The sequence below is a fragment of the Trichechus manatus genome, unplaced genomic scaffold (genome assembly GCF_000243295.1).
Source record: "Trichechus manatus latirostris isolate Lorelei unplaced genomic scaffold, TriManLat1.0 scaffold00032, whole genome shotgun sequence".
Classification (NCBI taxonomy): Eukaryota; Metazoa; Chordata; class Mammalia; order Sirenia; family Trichechidae; genus Trichechus; species Trichechus manatus.
Genome location: NW_004443968.1, coordinates 10,647,960 through 10,667,353, shown reverse-complemented (window position 1 = coordinate 10,667,353; position 19,394 = coordinate 10,647,960). Strand labels below are relative to the sequence as shown.

Below are 19,394 nucleotides of genomic sequence, written 5' to 3'. Positions count from 1 at the left end.
CAGCTCCACCCGGCAGGTACAGGAGGAAGAGGCGGCGTCGGAGTCCCGCGGTCGGAGAGCCTCGGGTGCAGTGGCCTCTTTCCCCTGCGCTAGCCTAAGGCCGCTGGGGGCTCCCGGCTTCTGCTGCTGCGGCCGCCATCGCCGCCCCCGCCGCCGCCGCGGCGGGCCTCGGGGAGGAGGCGCAGCCGGAGAGGGCGGAGGAGAAGGAGGAGGAGGAGGGGAGAGGAGGAGCAGGGGGTGGAGGATGGAGGCCCGGGCTGCAGCGGCGGGCGAGCCCGAGCCTGCGGCGGCGTCCTCCTCCTTCCACGCCCGGCTCTGGAAGAACCTGCAGTTGGGGGTGGGCAAGGGCAAAGGCAGCGGGGGCGGGCGCGCAGGGGGCCCCGACAGCCGCACAGCTGACACCCCGTCGCGGTCTCCGCCGCCCCCGGCGGGCCGGCGGGACGCGCTGGCCGGCGTGAGTGGCACGGGCAGCAGGTGGAGTGGCTTCAAGAAGCGAAAGCAAGTGCTGGACCGTGTCTTCTCCTCCTCCCAGCCCAACCTGTGCTGCTCCTCCCCGGAGCCCCTCGAGCCTGGCGGCGCCGGGAGAGCCGAGCAGCGGTCCGCGCTGCGCCGCCGGATCCGCGAGCATTTGCTCCCCTCGGGAAAAGGGACCGCGGCAGCAGCTGGAGCAGCTGGAGTGACGCCTCCTGGTGGACGTTCGCCCGACTCCGCTCCCTCTTCGTCCTCCGCCTCATCTTCCTTGTCCTCCTCGCCCCAGCCACCCCCGAGGGGGGACCGCACCCGAAATGAGGATGCACGGCGTCGGGGCCCCGGGGCTCATTTGTGCCATCAGAAGAGCTCCTCTCTGCCGGGTACCGCCTGCCTGGAGCAGTTGCTGGAGCCACCGCCGCCTCAGCCGCCCGCAGAGCCAGCAAGGAGCCCCGCGGAACTCGGGACATCCGAGAAGGGCGAGGAGCGCGGTAGCAGCCAGGTGAGTGCCAGGTGGGCGCGGCCGGAGACCCGGGGCATGGGTCCGCGCCTCCAGCTTCGTGGGATCACCACGGTGGGAAATGGAGGGGAGCGAGGTGGATAAAGTAGGTCGAACTGTGGAAAGAAAACGTTTTGCTTCTGTTTAGCAAAGATAAGAGTTTTGACTTCCACCCTGACTTTTTTATTTTGGCAGAAATGACACCTGCCGCCAAAAGCCGGTTGGCCAATAAAAATGGAAGTATTAATAGTAGTCAACATAGGAGATGAAGTAAAGCTAGACATATACAGAAACCCAAACCCATTGCTGTCCAGTCGATTCCGACTCGTAGTGACCATAGAGGACAGAGTAGAACTGCCCCATAGACTTTCCAAGGCTGTAAATCTTTACATAAGCTGACTGCCCCACTGTCCCACCGTTCTCTGCCAGCGCGGCTGATGGAGTTCTAACCGCCCACCGGTTAGCAGCCAAGTGCTTTAACCAATGGGCAACCAGAACTCCTCAGCTGGACATATAGTGAGTACTTTTTCGAGGTCTTCTGGAAGGAGCAGTCCACCTCACTTTGTCAAAAGGAAAAGGTGAGGAGGGGGCACCATTTGAAGCAAATGACTTGCAGGAAGGAAGACTTGCGGAGAGGAGAATTAATGCTCAATGTGAGGTCATGTGCTGGGGGAACCCTTAACACAGAATGCTGCTCATTTCCCCTACTTGCTCGTTAAAACCTCTCCTGCACGTCCATTGCTGCCCGACAAGTGAACAGCGTCAGTCTTTCATCTGAGTTAGGCAAACAGATATGTTCCGGTGACTTTTTCTAAGTTTTAATGGTCATTCGAAAGCAGTTGCTTTTAAAGTATGGTGTTTTATTCATCATGCTGACTCTGATCAGACATGAATGAAGTTTTTCATGTGCTTTAATATTTTTCTTGTAGGATCTCGAAGGCCTCCCACTGAGTGGCTGTTTTTACTCCCTCAGTTTTGAAGAGGCATACTCTCTTACTGTAGTAAAAGTTTATTAAATCACGTTAATGCCTGAAAATATTTTAAAAGTTCCATTCTTCCAGGGACCTAAAGAACTCTTTTCCCTGAGACACTTAGTTTATTTTAACTCTTTAATACTTTTGACTCTGATTATGTTAGGTTAATGGCATGCACATTAAAACTTAAATTAATTAAAAGTTGAGCTACAAAAAGTATCAGGCCATGTTTTGAAAGGAAAGATACTGGAATAGATGTATTTTCATTTGAAGATTTTTTTTTAGGTTGATTTATTGTTGCAGTTTCAGATAAACCAGAATATGAGTATTTTTTGTTGCTTAATAAACACAATTGCTTGCCGTAAACAGACACTTGACGTTTTAGAAAAAGCTTTTCATTATTCTCAGAAGAGTAGGTAGAGATAATATTGACGAAAGCCTAAATAAATCCACCTTTCCCTTCATCTTAAAACAGAGTTGGATAGAACTCCTGTTAGGATTTCAAAAGTAAGATTAAAAAGTGATTTTGAAAGATGTTTTAAATTCAGTATAGATGAATGCTATATGTTAAAGGAAGTATTTCTTTTTGAGTGTTTTCAAAATCCTAAGGTGTAAGAATTTTAGAATTGGGGGAATGTTTACTTTTGGTTTTCTTAATTTTTAATATCAAGGGTAATAGAATAAGAAATAATAATTGAATTATTTTGGAAGGTAGATTTATAATTGAATCTTAGTAAATAACTTTGCAGTTCACTGAATCAAGATACTTTTCAAAGCAAAAGTAAATAATTCTGAATTAATCTTTATGTTCATCTTTATCAACAAGTTTTTAGTAACTACTAATCTTTATAAAAAATTCTACTGATGTAAATATAAATTTTTTGTGCAAAAGACCTAAACACGTTTTGGAGAAGATATTAAACTAACATTAATTGTGTGTGTCTTTACCATATGCTTGGTATTTTATAAACTTATATGATTTAATCCTCGTAACATACCTATGTGATAGTTCTTATTGCCATTTTATAGATTAGGAACCTGATGCTTTGAGAAGTTAACTCACCTTTCCAGGTTAACACAGCTAATAAATGACAGAGATTTTGAACTCAAGTCTTTCTCCAGGACATTTTCCATTATTATAGCTACCTTTGGCAATTTTAAAACTTAAGTTTTGAGATGACTTGAGTCCTACTGATTAATACTAGAGGCTTGCAAGTTTATATACATTCTGCCTACGTTCTATGCCTAGAATCAGTTCTATGATGGATTAGCTATATTAATTTGTTCTTTATTCTCTGTGATGCACTGTTGCATATCTGTTATGTCACATTTACAAATGACATTATTAATCATACCTTCTGCAGTTCTAAAGAGGCTTTTCATTATAAAGAACCAGCATTTCCATGAAGACATGAGCGGATTACAAAAACTAAAGTATCTTTCCAAAACTAGGCAAAACGTGGGATGTAGGCAGAACACTAAGGTCTGAGGTGGTTGTCCAGATGCCAGACACGGTCCCAGGAAGAGGTACCATTGCCAGTTCCCAGCTTCTTCTGTTCATTGGAACTCCTTCCCTGAGCAATGGAGAGTTTTCCCCTTTATGAATCATGAATCTGGTTTCCATCAGCACTCTCTAACCAGTGTAGGAGAGAGGATTCCTCAGTCCTTTAAACACTTCCATGCCCAACTCAGAGGAACCTGCAGCTTGCCTGTCTGATTAGGAAGAGGAAGAAATGGAGTTGGGATCTGGAACTGAAAGAGGGTTCACCAAAGTGTCCAGGAGTGGGCTTAGCTTTGCAGCGCCCTTCCAATCTTCCTGCATACCTTGGAGTCCTTTCCTTCTGAAAATACTTGGGCATGGGGAGGGAGCTAGTAGCATATGCAGGTTTCAGTTTTATTCACAGTTTACAAGCGTAGATGGCTATACATTAAAGACAAGACAGTGAAAGCATTAAATACATTCTCAAATTGCCTAGTTAAAGAGAAGTTTCTTCCAAGGCAGAGAGAAAACTCAGTGCAAAACTAAAAGCAATTTGCTCAATTGTTCTCTTGTTCCCTGCTTGATCCTGTCATCAGGCAGGTTTGCCAACACAGTCCCCTTCTCTCCGCCCTCAACCCAGCATGAGGCCCCAGCAACATTATGTGCACATTCTCTGACACTAGGGGGAGATGTCAAGCAAAAGCAAAAAACCAGTTTCGGACCGCTGGGGAAAGAGATTTGGAAGTCACTGATGTAGAATGATGAAAACTGAACAAACTGTTACTGTCCGTGCCACCGCCAGCCAGCTCTCTTGTTATTGTGTTTTCTTTAGCCAGATATACCTTTGAAATACACTTCAACTGACTTTTTAATGACTTACTGTTGCGGGTATATTTTAAATGTTCTGCTTTGAAAAGAAGGACAAAAGAAACCCCTTTTCTTCCCACTGATTTTGGTTTACATGCTGGGCCATATTGCTGTGCCAGATACATTTCATTTTCTGCAACACAGTTGGGAAAGATGCCTTCTCAACTTGTGTGCATATCAAAAAATGCCAATTTTATGTATTCTGTCTTGATGAGTTACTAAAATTATATTTTACAAGTATTAGAAAGTCAATATTTTAAGATAAAAGAGAGGAACAAGTGTATTGCATTTTTTTCTTGTGTTCTGATGAAAGCATGTAGTGGTTATGAATGTTAAAAGTTTTATTGCTTTTTCTCTTTTAAATATATTTTATTAAAATTACTTTCACAGAAGAGGAAAAACCTTTTTGAAAGGAAGTGGATAAATTGTTCAATATATGATAGAAATGTTTTGAAATATGGTGACAAATATCCATTCATTGGGATAAAATTCATAAGACACACCTGTAAGCCTTGAAAGAAGTAGAAAAAGCATTTTTTAAGGTTAAGTCTATAAAAGAAGAACATCTTGCATTATTAATTCCCTGACCTTTTAAACAAAGCCTGTATGCATAATCTGTATTTTCCAAAACTGTTCAGTGATGTGATTTGGGTTAATTTTCACTACTTTCAGGTGTTTTTAATATTACTTCAAAGAAGATAACTTAAACTTCGGAAGGGCACAGATTTAAAAATATAATTCCCAATTTAAATGACCACTTAAATAATCTAATAATCTCAAAAATAAATCCCTAAAAGCAATGTTAGCAACTTCATACTGGTCTAGCTTCACTAATGACACCTTTCAAATTCCAAGTGAGAGAGGAGATGTTTAGAGCAGAGTATACAGTGGAGTTTAATGTGTGATAATGTTCTGAAAAGTACTGATATCTTCAGTTTGTTCCAAAGAAAGGTAGTAAACAGAATGATAGGTTCACATGGAGTGGAATATTTCCCTTTAATCTTTATCTTGTGTTATCTGGCAGATTTGAGTAGATCTACGAGTCTTGTCAAAATGGAACTGTTGCCCTGTATGTAGACTTCGTGTGAGAATGGCTTGAAACATAACAAGTGCTAGTAAACGTTAGCAGTTCCTGTTGTGATTGTTATTATTGAACATTATATTAAAGTTTTGCCACTGCCACCATTACAAATAAGGATGTGGTTGGAAAAAAAAAATTAACAGGGAGCTTTGCAAGTCCTTTTCATGTAATTTAAGATGTAAATCATTTTACTTATCATGGTGGCAAAAGTAGCCCAAGATAAGCCAAGGCAGTACTGGTGACATAGCAACTTCACACAGTAATGAAAAATCTTATATTACTTTAAGCAACTATGTGTGCATTATCATGTAAGAGTGGATAAGTATTTTGAGAGATAAAGCAGGATTAATCAATCGATGCATGAAGAAACAAGACAAACATTTCCTCCTTTTCATCTTGCCCTATTATTTGATTTCATGAAATTATAGGTTAGTTATTTATTTTTAGTACCTCAAGGAGACATGTAGTGTGGTTTCTTTGCTCAAGATGACTATCAAAACATTTGCTAGTCCTAGATTAGAGTATATAGTATGTTTAGATAACTTTGTAAGCATTGATGAAATCTGCAGATCCGGAAGTTAGGTTCATGTATTCTTTTCTTAATCCATAGCTATTTACAGTATTATAGCAGACATCTGTTTCAGATAAGCAGAAATCCAAAACTCTGTTTTAACTTTTTTTTTTCCTGGAAACTTTATTAAAAATTACACATTTCCCTGCCTCAATAAACCAAAACCAGAAAACCAAACTCGTTGCCATAGAGTCGATTCTGACGCACGGCAACCCCATGTGTTACAGAGTAGAACTGCTCCGTAGGGATTTTTTTGCTGCTTGCAGGCCTTTCTTCCACAGTGCCGCTGGGTGGTTTCGAACCGGCCGCCCTTAGGTTAACAGCTGATCACAAACTGTTTGTGCTACCCAGGGACCCAATAAACCAAGAATTCTAAATAAAACCTTTTTTTGATAACTGAGGATTATGATTTGAATTCTGGTTTTTGTCTTTTTTTTCTTTTTGGTATGATTAATGTGAATGGAGTAGATATTTTCCTAGATTTTGCCCTAGAACTTGCTTTAGGTAAGCTTGCTTGTTTTCATAAAATTAAAGTATAAAGCACACCTATTTATAACACGTTTACCTTTCTGTAAGGTGCTCAGGTGGCACAGTGGTTAAGCGCTCGGCTGCCAACCAGAAGGTTGGTGGTTTGAACCAGCAGCCACTCTGCAGGAGAAAGATGTGGCAGTCTGCTTCCGGAAAGATTACAGCCTTGGAAAACCCCTGGGGCAGTTCTGCTCTGCCCTACAGGGTCGCTATGAGTCGAGATTGACTTGATGGCAATGGGTTTTTTTTAAAACCTTTCTGTAAAATTAATTATTGAATCGAAGTAAGGCACCCTTCTATCAAGTAATTTTTTCACTAGATAGATAACCTTCATTGTCTTTCTTTGTGAATTTTAATTTGTTAGTACTATTCAAAATATCTATTTTTTCTGCATCATTAACTTTATGGGACACTTTAATTTCCTTGTCACCTTCAGCATTTTCTTCTAACATGCATTTCTTTTTTAAAAATCAGGTGTGAAAAGGTATTACTATACCCCTACAATTCAAGATTTTATGCAAATATACTTTTTCCTCCAATGTGTACCAGTTTCTTATCATTGAAAAAATTTTTTTTTCAGCAGACTGTTAGGACACAGTTTCCCTAAAGTCTCCATAATACTTGTATTTAACATTATTATGATCACAGGCAACATGAAAAACTGTGTTTTCAATAGAGTGAGATTAAATGTTCTGCGATTGCTTTCTTATAGAACAATTTTCCTGTGATGTCTCTTTTGAGATATTTTGTACCAGCCTTATTCTCCATTCTCTTGGGCCCTAGCCAGCCTGGGAAATTACAACACATGATGAATAAATGGATCTTTGGATGTTTTAGGATGATTATATACTCCTAACCTCATAGGTTTTATTAGAGAGGCCCCTCCCCTTAAGTATTAGCAATCTGACCCTATTTTACTTAAGCCTGAGCTACCTTTCCTTGTCTCACCAGCACTTGGCTAGAGTAGAATTTGGCAAGCATTAGTATAATTGACCTAGTCAATTGGCATTGTGAAACAGCTCAGGGGAAGGCTACTCAATCAATGGCTGATGAATGAATGAAGGGATGAATGGATGGACTAGAGTGGCTCAGAGATAAGTCTCTGGAAAAACTTCAAAATCACTTTACGGTTGTCTAATGATGTTTTTGATTTGTTTCCAAGTCCTTTAAAACCTGGCAGATGTATTTCATGTTCCTTTTTTCTCCCACCTGGTAGCTCAGCTTTTCTCAGCCTGAACTTTAATTTTGGCCCTTGTCTGTGGGCTTGAGGGAGGACGTGACACCTATCAAGTTGTCACCATATTGTGCCCACTGTACCAGATACTTTCACACGGAAGGTGAAGGAGAGATTCCTGCTCTTGAGGTCTCTGGCTCAGGGATACATGTCTTAGTGCTGGTCTCTGACTTGGGTTATCAGTTTTGGCACGGAAATCTTGATATCTGGTCTCTGATGTTTGGCCTTGTCTTAGTTTCCTAGTGCTGCTGTAACAAAAATACCACAAAGTGGGTATTTTTAAAGAATAGAAATTTATTGTCTCAGTTTTGGAGGCTAGAAGTTCAAATCAGGGCATCAACTTTAGGAGAGGATCTTTTCTTTTTGGTAGACCTGGTCATTCCTTGGCTGGTAGACATTCTTCACAGGGTCTTGTCCCCTGTGTGCATCTATGTCTATTCTGTTCTTTTTATAAAACACTGCTTAAAACGGATTAGGCTTAGAACCCATCCTACTGCAGTATGATCTTATTAACATAATTAATAAAACCCCTATTTCCAAATAGGGTTCTATTTACAGATACAGGGGTTAGGACTTCAACATAACTTTTTTGGGGGACACAATTCAATCCATAACAGGCCTCCACATCTGATTCCCAACACCGAATCACATCTCACATCTCCTCACTATGACCTCTGAGTCCTGAACTCTGCTTGAATCCTAGCTCCAAACACTTTCTTGCCTGCTTCACTGTTATGTATCTCAGAGCCATCTCCCTGAACTGCTTTTGTATACCCACTTTCCTCCTGCATCCCATACCTATCATTTGAGAAATGACTGATGTCTTTCCTCTTCTCCTGGCTATGACTCAGATTAAAATCCCAGTCTTGACCAAGAATTCTGTCCTCATTAGCCTGGTCCATTGTGCTTCCCCTTGAGTGTCAATTGTGTGAACTGGAGCTCAGAAGTTGGCCAGCTGATTTTCATATTGACCACCAGTCAAAGCCTCCCTCCCAAAAAGCTGATTTGCCAGATGTATTAGTTTCCTGGAGCTGTTGTTATAAAGTACCACAAAGTGGATGCCTTTAAGAACAGAAGTTTCTTGTTTCACAGTTCTGGAAGCTAGTGGTCTGAATTCAGGGTATTGGCAGGGCTGTGTTCTCTCTGAAGGCTCCAGGGGAAGATCCCTCCTTGTCTTCCAGTTTCTGTAGCCCCAGGCTTTCCTTGGTATTCCTTCACTTGCAGATGCATCATCATGTGACCATTTTCCCTGGATCTGTGTCTCTTCTCTTTTATAAGGACACCACTCAGGTGGGATTAGGACCCACTTCACTCCAGTATGACCTGCTGTTAGCTTAACTGACAATATCTTCAAAGACTCTATTTTCAAAGCAGGTCACATTTGCAGGTACTGGGGATTAGAATATCAATATATCTTTTTGGGGGACATGATTTTTAATCCATAACACCAGTCAAATGAATTTGCTTACAAAGAAGCACTTGCTTCCCTGGGAGCACTAAACTGGAGCTTGAGCACCGTTAGTTGTCTCTGTGCCTCTGCTGAGGCTGTTCCTACTCCCTTCCCTGCTATGTTTAAACTTCCCACCGTTTAACTTCTCACCCTTTAACATCATCACCACTTTCGTTGGTCCTACCTGCTTTCTTCTTTGTCCTTAATATTCTCTCTCTCTGCTTGTGAGACCTGATTTTTTACTTTATTTTTTGTTTTTGTTTATTGTTGTAGTTTAAATGAAGTTTACATTTCTAGTCTCCCATACAAAAACTTATACATACATTGTTATGTGACCCTAATTGCTCTCCCCGTACTGTGACAGCACACTCCTCCTTTCCACCCTTGATTCCTCATGTCCATTCAACCAGCTCCTAGCCCTCTCTGCCCTCCCATCTCACCTCCAGACAGAAGCTGCCTGTTTAGTCACTTGTATCCACTTGAGCCAAGAGGCACACTCCTCACGAGTATCACTTTGTGTCCCACAGTCCAGTCCAATCCCTGCCTGAAGAGTTGGCCTGAAATTGTTTTAGGTGTTGGCTGATAGAGAATCTGGGGGCCATGCTTTCTGGGGTTCCTCCAGTCTCATTCAGACCATTAAGTCTGGTTTTCTTACTAGAATTTGAGTTCTGCACCCCACCTTTCTCCTGCTCCATCAGGAACTCTCTGTTGTGTTCCCTGTCAGGGCGGTCATTGGTGGTAGTTGGGCACCATCTAGTTCTTCTGGTCTCAGGGTGATGAAGTCTCTGGTTTATGTGGCCCTTTCTGCCTCTTGGGCTAATACTTTGCTTGTGTCTTTGGTGTTCTTCATTCTCCTTTACTCCAGGTGGTTGGGACAAATTGATGCATCTTAGATGGCCACTTGCAAGCTTTTAAGACCCCAACTGCCACTCACCAAAGTAGGATGCAGAACATTTTCTTATTAAGCTTTGTTATGCCATTGACCTAGATGTCCCCTGAAAGCATGGTCTCCAGACCCCTACCTCTGCTACTCTGTCCCTCAAAGTGTTTGATTGTATTCAGGAAACTTCTTAGCTTTGGTTTAGTCCAGTTATGCTGACTTGCTCTGCAGTGTGTGCTGTCCTTCCCTTCATCTAAGATAATTCTTATCTACTATGTAGTTAGTAAATAACCTTCACCCTCCTTCCCCGCCCTCGTAACTATCAAAGAATGTTTTCCTCGAGTTTAAGCCTTTTCTTGAGTTCTTATAGTAGTGGTCTTATACAATATTTGTCCTTCTGTGACTGAATAAATTTACTCAGCATAATGCCCTCCAGATTCCCCCATGTTATAAGATATTTCATGGCTTCGTTGTTGTTCTTTCTCGTTGCGTAGTATTCCATTGTGTGGATATACCATAATTTGTTTATCCATTTGTTCATTGATGGGCACCTAGGTTGTTTCCTTCTTTTTGCTATTATGAACAGTGCTGCAATGAACATAGGTGTGCATATATCTATTTGTGTGATGGCTCTTATTTTTCTAGGATATATTCCAAGGAGTGGGATAACTGGATTGTATCGTACTTCTATTTCTAGCGTTTTAAGGAAGCACCGAATCGATTTCCAAAGTGATTGTACCATTTTACATTCCCACAATCAGTGTGTAAGTGTTCCAGTCTCTCTACAACCTCTCCAGCATTTACTGTTTTATGCTTTTTGGATTAATGCTAGCCTTGTTGGGGTGAGATGATATCTCATTGTAGTTTTGGTCTGCATTTCTCTAACAGCTAGTGATTGTGAGCATTTCTTCATGTGTCTGTTAGCCGCCTAAATATCTTCTTTGGCGAAGTGCCTGTTCATATCCTTTGCCCATTTTTTAATTGGGTTATTCGTCTTTTTGTTGTTGAGGGTTTGAAGTATCTTACAGATTTTAGAGATTAGATGCTGATTGGATTTGTCATACCCAAAAATTTTTTTCCCAGTCTGTAGGTTGTCTTTTTACTCTTTTGGTGAAGTCTTTTGATGAGTATAAGTGCTTGATTTTTAGGAGCTCGCAGTTATTTAGTCTGTCTTCTGGTGCTTGTGCATTGTTACTTATGGTTTGTATTGTGTTTATGCCATGTGTTAGGGCCCCTAGCGTTGTCCCTGTTTTTTCTTCCATGATCTTTATCATTTTTGATTTTATATTTAAGTCTTTGATCCATTTTGAGTCAGTTTTTGTGCATGGTGTGAGGTATGGGTCTTATTTCAGTTTTTTGCAGATGAACATCCAGTTATGCCAGCACCATTTGTTAAAGAGACTGTCTTTTCCCTGATTAATGGATGTTGGGCCTTTGTCAAATATCAGCTGCTCATAGATGGATGAATTTATGTCTGGATTCTCAATTCCGTTCCATTGGTCTATGTATCTGTTGTTGTACTAGTACCAGGCTGTTTTGACTACCGTGTGGTATAATAGGTTCTAAAATCAGGTAGTGTGAGGCCTCCCATTTTGTTCTTCTTCTTGAGTAATGCTTTACTTTATCCAGGGCCTCTTCCCTTTCCATATGAAGTTGGTGTTTTGTTTCTCCATCCCTTGTATCCTGATAGTTTGCTGAAATCTTCTATTAGTTCCAGTAGTTTTCTTGTGGATTCTTTGGGGTGTTCTGTGTGTAAGAAGATCATATCATCTGCAGATAGAGATACTTTTGCTTCTTCTTTACCAATTTGGATGCACTTTATTTCTTTTTCTAGCCTAATTGCTCTGGATAGTACCTCCAGCACAATGTTGAATAAGAGTGGTGATAAAGGGCATCCTTTTCTGGTTCCTGTTCTCAAGGGGAATCTTTCAAAGTCTCTTCATTTAGGATGATGTTGGCTATTGGCCTTGTATAAATGTCCTTAATTATGTTGAGGAATTTCCCTTCTATTTCTATTTTGTTGAGAGTTTTTATCATGAATGGGTGTTGGACTTTGTCAAATGCCTTTTCTGTATTGATTGATAAGATCATGTGGTTCTTGTCTTTGGTTTTATTTATGTGATGGATTACATTGATTTTTCTGATGTTGAACCATCTCTGCGTACATGCTATAAATCCCACTTGATCATGGTGAATTATTTTTTTTGATATGATGCTGAATTCTATTGGCTAGAATTTTGTTGACGATTCTTGCGTCAATGTTCGTGAGGGATGTTTGTCTATAATTTTCTTTTTTTGTGGTGTCTTTACCTGGTTTTGGTATCAGGGTTATGCTGGCATCATAGAAGGAGTTTGGGAGTATTCCATCCTTTTCTATGCTCTGAAATACATTTAGTAGTAGTAGTCTTAACTCTTCTCTGAAAGTTTGGTAGAATTCTCCAGTGAAGCCATCCGGGCCAGGGTTTTTTTTTTTGTTGGGAGTTTTTAAGTTACTTTTTCAATCTCTTCTTTTGTTATGGGTTTATTTAGTTATTCTACCTCTGTTTGTGTTAGTTTAGGTAGGTAGTGAGTTTCTAGAAATTTGTCCATTTCATTTAGGTTTTCAAATTTGTTAGAGTACAGTTTTTGATAGTATTCTGTTATAATTCTTCTAATTTCAGTTGGGTCTGTTGTGATATCACCCATCTCATTTCTTATACGGGTTATCTGCTTCCTCTCCCATTTTTCTTTTGTCAGTTTGGCCAATGGTTTATCAGTTTTGTTGATCTTTTCAAAGAACCAGCTTTTGGTCTTGTTAACTCTTTCAATTGGTTTTATATTCTCTATTTTATTTAATTTTGCTCTGATTCTTATTATTTCCTTTCTTCTGGTGCCTGAGGGCTTCTTTTGCTGCTCTCTTTCTACTTGTTGCAGTTGTAGGGTTAATGTTTTGATTTGGGCCCTTTCTTCTTTTTGGATGTGTGCATTTATTGCTATAAACTGACCTTGGAGCACTGCTTTTGCTGTGTACCAAGGGTTCTGGTAGGATGTGTTTTCATTCTTGTTTGATTCTATGAATTTCTTTATTCTACCCTTAATTTCTTCTATAACTCGGTAGTTTTTGAGCAAGGTGTTGTTCAGTGTCCATGTGTTTGATTTTTTTTCATTGCTTTTTCTGTTATTGATTTTTACTTTTATGGCTTCATGGTCAGAAAAGAGCTTTGTGATATTTCGATGCTTTGGATTTTGTTAAGACTTACTTTATGGCCTAGTATGTGGAGTATTCTAGAGAATGTTCCGTGTGCACTGGAAAAGAAAGTATACTTGGCTGCTGTTGAGTGGAGTGTTCAGTGTATCTCTGTGAGATCAGGTTGGTTGATTTTAGCATTTATATCTTCCGTATCTTTGTTGAGCTTCTTTTTGGATGTTCTGTCCTTCACTGAAAGTGGTGTGTCGAAGTCTCCAACTACTATTGTGGAGCTGTCTCTCTCTCTTTTCAATGCTGTTAGAGTTTGTTGTATGTATTTTGGAGCCCTGTTGTTGAGTGTGTAAATATTTGTTATAGTTATGTCCTCCTGGCGTATTGATCCTTTAATTATTATATAGTGTCCTTCCTTATCCTTTTTGGTGGATTTTACTTTAAAGTCTGTTTTGTCAGAGATTAATATTGCACTCCTGCTCTTTTTTGAGTGTTGTTTGCTTGATATATTTCTTCCATCCTTTGAGTTTTAGTTTACGTCTTTAAGCCTAAGGTGTGTCTCTTGTAGGCAGCGTATAGACAGATCGTGTTTTTTTATCTGATCTGCCACTCTCTGTCTCTTTGTTGATGCATTTAGTTCATTTACATTCAGTGTAATTATTGATAGGTATGAGTTTAGTGCTGTCATTTTGGTGTCTTTTTTTGTGTGTTGTTCACCGTTTCTTTGTTCCACTTAATTTTCTGTGCTGAGTTGTTTTTCTTAATGTGGTTTCTTTTCATCTTTTTCATTGTTATTGATTTTGTATTTGCTGAGTCTTTTTTTTTTTTCTTTCAGTTTTTTATTTTGACTTGTAGGATTGTTAGTTTCCTTTGTGGTTACTTTAAGATTTACCCCTATTTTTCTAAGTTTCAACCAGTCTTTTATTTCTTTATATTGCCTTGACTTCCTCTCCATATGAAAAATCTATGACTACCTTTTTTAAGTCCTTCTTTTTTGTTTTAATGTTGTCATCTTTTACGTATTGACATGTTTCCCCATTTTCTGTGTTCTAGCTTTGGTTTATTTTTGTGACTTCTCTATCTGGGTTGATATCTGTTTGCTCTGTCCTGTGTTCTACTCTTGGGTTGTTATTTGATGTTATTGATTTTCTAACCGGAGGACTCCCTTTAGTATTTCTTGTAATTTTGGTTTGGTTTTTGCAAATTCCCTAAACTTCTGTTTATCTGGAAATGCCCTAATTTCGCCATCATATTTGAGAGACAGTTTTGCTGGATATGTAATTATTGGCTGGCAATTCTTTTCCTTCAAGGCTTTATATATGTTATCCCATTGCCTTCTTGCCTGCATGGTTTCTGCTGAATAGTCCGACCTTAGTCTTATTGACTCTGCTTTGTAGATGACTTTTCGTTTATCCTTAGCCACTGCTAAAATTCTCTCTTTATCTTTGGTATTGGCAAGTTTGATTATAATTTGTCTTGGTGACTTTCTTTTGGGATCTACCTTATGTGGGGTTCGATGAACACCTTGGATACATATTTGTCATCTTTCACAATATCAGGGAAGTTTTCTGCCAACAAATCTTCAACAATTCTCTCTGTGTTTTCTGTTATCCCCCCATTCTGGTTCTCTAATCACTCGTAGGTTATTCCTCTTAATAGACTTCCACATAATTCTTAGGATTTCTTCATTTTTTTTTTAATCATTTTATATGATTTTTCCTAAATAAGTTAGTGTCAAGTGCTTTATCTTCAGTCTCACTAATTCTGACTTCCATTGCCTCAATTCTCCTCCTTTGACTTTCTATTGAGTTGTCTAATTCTGAAATTTTATTGTTTATCTTCTGGATTTCTGATTGCTGTCTCTCGATGGATTCTTGCAGCCTATCAAATTTGTCATTATGCTCTTCTGATCGTTTTAATTTCCTCTCTTGTGTGTTCTGTATTTTGCTTAACTTCCTTCCTAATCCCTTGAAGGGTTCTGTGTATTAATCTTTTGTATTTTGCCTCTAGTAATTCCAAGAAATTTTCTTCCTCTGGAAAATTTCTTGATTCTTTATTTTGAGAGCTTGCTAAAGCCATCATGGACTGCTTCTTTATGTGATTTGATATTGACTGTTGTCTCCAAGCCATCAATAAATTTTTATGTTTATCTTACGTTCGCTTACTGTGTCCTAGCTTCTTGTTTTGTTTTGATATGCCCAAATAGGCTGCTCATGTGAGCTAGTTTGATTATTGGCACCTTTGAAGCTCTAATGTCCCGTCACCTGGTGGTTAGATCTGTTACTAGGTATGTGAGCTCAGGAATCCGCCCACTCCTCCTGTATGGATTCAGCCCAGGTGCCCAGGTAGATAGTCTCCAAGTGTGTGGTGCAGACTCTCACCTACAGTCCTAGACAGGCATGGATGATTGGTGTAGGCACAGGCATCTGGCTGCAGCAGGGGGACACACTCTGAGCAAGGCGAGCAAGGCAGGGGGCTGCCGACCACCCCCGAGTGTCCAGGAGGAAGGCGTGTCGCTGTTCCCTAGAGTACGTAGGTGGGTAGGTTTTGCAGCTGGACTATAGCACCCAGTGCTGTTGGCTGTAAGGACTGGGGGGCACCTCTTATTCTTATGCCCCTCTTGCAGATGGCTAGGTAGCGTGGGTAGAGCCACCAGTCCTCAGGCCCCTGATGTGGGTAGGTGAAGACCCTGCTTAATGGGCAGAGTAGAGTCAAATGTCATGAACCTGCCACTTCACAGGTGAGGCAGTTGAAGGTAGATGTCAGGTATATACCCTGTTGTATTGCGGTAATGAGGGCCCACGCTGTTGAAATGGGCCCACAGGTCTGTGCAGGGGAAAAGGCACTCAAAGCCCATGAATCCCTTATGCCTGAGTCTAGGCAAAGGAGCTGTGCCTACCCTGAGTTCCTGGCTTAGGGGAGTCAGCAGTTTATTTTTTCCCATTTGTTAATTTGTTCACTCTCCAAGGCCGAGAGAATGGCTCAGGGCGTTTAACGGGTCTTACTTCCGGCCCAGGGGACTCGGATAGTTGCTGATGCCAGTCCGGGACCCACTGCAGAGCAGGGAGTGGGAAGGTAAATGGGAGAGAGGTTTTTCCCTATGGGGGGTGTTTTTGATCCGTGCAGTAGGCCGGACGCAAATACTTATCTTTTGTCGGTCGATGGTTGTTTCTCACTGGTTCTGCGTGGCTGAGTAGCCTAGTAGCAGCTGGGTCTCTCACGGTGCTGAAAACATGCCTCCCGAGCATGCTGCTTGCCTGCCTCACTGCTCACCCTGGAGCTGATCCGGCCTGAAGGGCTCAGGCTCTCACCACGTCATGTCCGGCACCTCCTCACTGCATCCGAACCGTTTCTCCCTTCCCCTGCCACTCGATCCGGTTCCTCAACTTTGGCTTTAATATTCAGGGCTCCTAGATTATCATATGTAATCGAATCACTTGATTTTTCAGGTCTTTGTTGTAAGAGGATGCACTGGAAGCGTCTGACTACTCTGTCGTCTTGGCCCTGCCTCCTCTGCTTGTGAGACCTGATTTTTGTAACTAACCATTAAGCATCTGGAGATGTGGTGTCCCATATGGCAGCCATTAGCCACAGGTGCCTGTTAAGCACTGGAAATGTGGGTAGTTTACGTTGAATGTGCTCTAGGTGTAAAATGTTCACTGGATTTTGAAGGCTTAGTACAAAGAAAAGAATGTAAAATATCTTGTTACTAATTTTTTATATTGATTGGATGTTGAAATAATATTTTGGATATATCGGATTAAATAAAACATTATGTAAGTTAATTTCATCTTTTTTTATTTCACTTTAAAATATGGCTATTAGAAAGGTTAAAATTACAAATGTGGCTCACATTGTAATTTTTATTGGACAGTGCTAATTTAAAACAAGAATTTCAAAATTCTAATGCCCCAAAAGGCCATCAAAGTAACAAAAATAAGCAAAGAGGGTTAGGGGGACCCATGGTGAACTAGGGAGCCCATGCCCCATTCAAGGGGCAGCTGTTTCTCAGCACCAGCTGATTATTGCCATGCAGGAATGAGGCAGTGTTGCCAGAGCTTCTAGATTCTTTAACTGAAAATCAAAAATTTAGATTTTAGTGGGAAGTCTCCAGATTCTTAAATTTTGGCAAATAATTCACATATATTTTTAAAGCATCACAGGCTAAATAAAATATATTTCTAGGCTGAATTTAGCCACCAGTTTGAACTTCTGAAACAGAGAATGCATGTCTGATTTCTCATTGTTTGCCTCTTGCCTCCCTGTGCTAGGCCTATGTTGTCCGGGATATAATAGGTGCTGTACATTTTACAAAATAACAGAATCCATTCACTAGGCAGGGGAAATGAGTGGTGAGGGCAGAAGTAAGAATGCAGTGGGCAATGTAGAAGGAGAGACAGTGTGTGTAGGGAGAGTGGACAAGCAGTTTGGATCTACAGAAGGGATAAAGAAAGTGTAGTGGGAGAAAGATGTTGGGGCGGGGCATGGGAAGGTGTTTTTTGTTTCTTTGTTTTAGTGGATGTCACCTAAGTGGGTTGAGGAGACTGAACCTGAGAAGGAGAAGAGGTTAAAGATAAAGGAGACAGAGGAGGATAATTTATGGGGTGAAGTCCCTAAGGACATGGGGCTTGGTCCCAGAGACCAGCATGGGGTGGGTAGCCTTGCACATGGAAGGAGGCGGCGTGGGCATAGATGCAGGTAAATCTGTATGTTTGGTGGCAGCAAGTTAAGGCCTGATGGCTTTTGCTTGTTTGATATGTGGTTAGACTTTGAACACAGGGAGATGGGGAGAGGAATATTGCCATAGGCACAGAGGTGAGCCAGTGCAGGGTGTATTCAAGAATGAGGGAGTTGAGCTGTGGACTTTTAAGCCTAGGGTGTGGGAAGGGGCATAGTGGGAACAGAGCTGAAATTTCAAGTGTGGCCACTGTAGGGCTGACCAGTGTACTCTAGGGCAACAGTAGGGAACCCTGTAGGCATGTGAGCAGGGGAGGGACAGGGTCAAGCTGAGCCTTAGCAGAGACAGGAGGCAATGAGGGGGCCACAGTGGTCTCAGTGAGTTGGGTGGAGACCTGATTTGGGGGATGGAAAGTATGGAAAGATTTGAGAAACTGAGGAGGCAGATTGAAGCAGATTTGGATGAACTTCAGGGAAAAGGGGAGTGGAAGGAGTTAATCACAGCATATTGTCTCCTTATGTCTTTGATTTGTCCTTATTCTGTTCGGAAATGCTTTTATTCAAAGGTCATTTTTTTGGAGGGGAGTAGCTGACTTTTGAGTTTGCAGTTATGCATAGTGGTTGAAGGGTGCCAGGTTCCTGAGTGCCAGATTATCACCTGTTTACTGTAATAGCTCATATTCTTTAATTATTTTGGATTCTTCCTGAATCAAATAGTTTTTTACTCTACAGCATTAGGCACTGAAAGTAGTGAGTGTTAACAGATCAAAACAGGGAAAAACATGTTTGCCAGGTAAAACAAAAACACTTACATATCCCTGTTACCTGAATTCTTACGGTACCTGATGTCGGGGTGGCTAAATATTTGGAGAAATAGTGATAGTGAAAGAGGTTGGCATCCAAGGGCTCTGCTGGAAATCTTCATTAAAATATGCATTCTCTCTCGGAGGGAAGGTTGATCTGTGCATGGCAAGTGATCAGTTTCTGAAAACTGAAAATACATGTTCTCTCAATATAGAAATGATATTCTATCTAGATCCTTAAGCCATATTTGACTCCTTTTCTTTTGCCAAAATGTAAAATAAGTCTTGATAAAAGAAAAATCCAGCGTTGTTACAATTGCCTTTGAATTGTATTTTCACTATACCAAAGTAGAAGTCTGAGTGTTTTTCCAAAATATCTTTTCAGATTAGAGTAGATTTTGGGAGAAGGTCCATGTCACCGCAGAGTGGTTGTCAAGGCTTACGCACCCTAATGGTCAGAACACCCTGAATCAGCGTGGGGCTGTACTATCTCCCAGCTAGGAGCTGACCTGCGCTGCTCCTGTACCTTCTTCCCCTGTCTTTGCTGCCCTCTACCTCTAAAAAGAAGCGGAAGCCAGGGACAGCCGTGGATGGGGTCCAGCTGTGATTATAACCTTGCCTGGTTCTGTCAGGCACACATCTTGCACGCCTGCCAATTCAACTCAACAGAATTTTTTTTTCCAACAGAATTTTAAGTATTAAAA

The 19,394-nt window shown here is 41.1% G+C and overlaps 1 protein-coding gene across 1 annotated transcript in view; it reads left to right on the top strand.

Annotated features, from left to right (window-relative positions):
- The first annotated feature begins 244 nt into the window (after nt 1–244).
- MCTP1 (multiple C2 and transmembrane domain containing 1) overlaps nt 245–19,394 on the top strand; it is a 649,898-nt gene continuing 630,748 nt past the window's right edge. The window contains exon 1 of the mRNA XM_004375032.2: nt 245–970. Coding sequence (XP_004375089.1) covers nt 245–970 — 726 coding nt within the window. The remainder of the gene's footprint in view (nt 971–19,394) is intronic.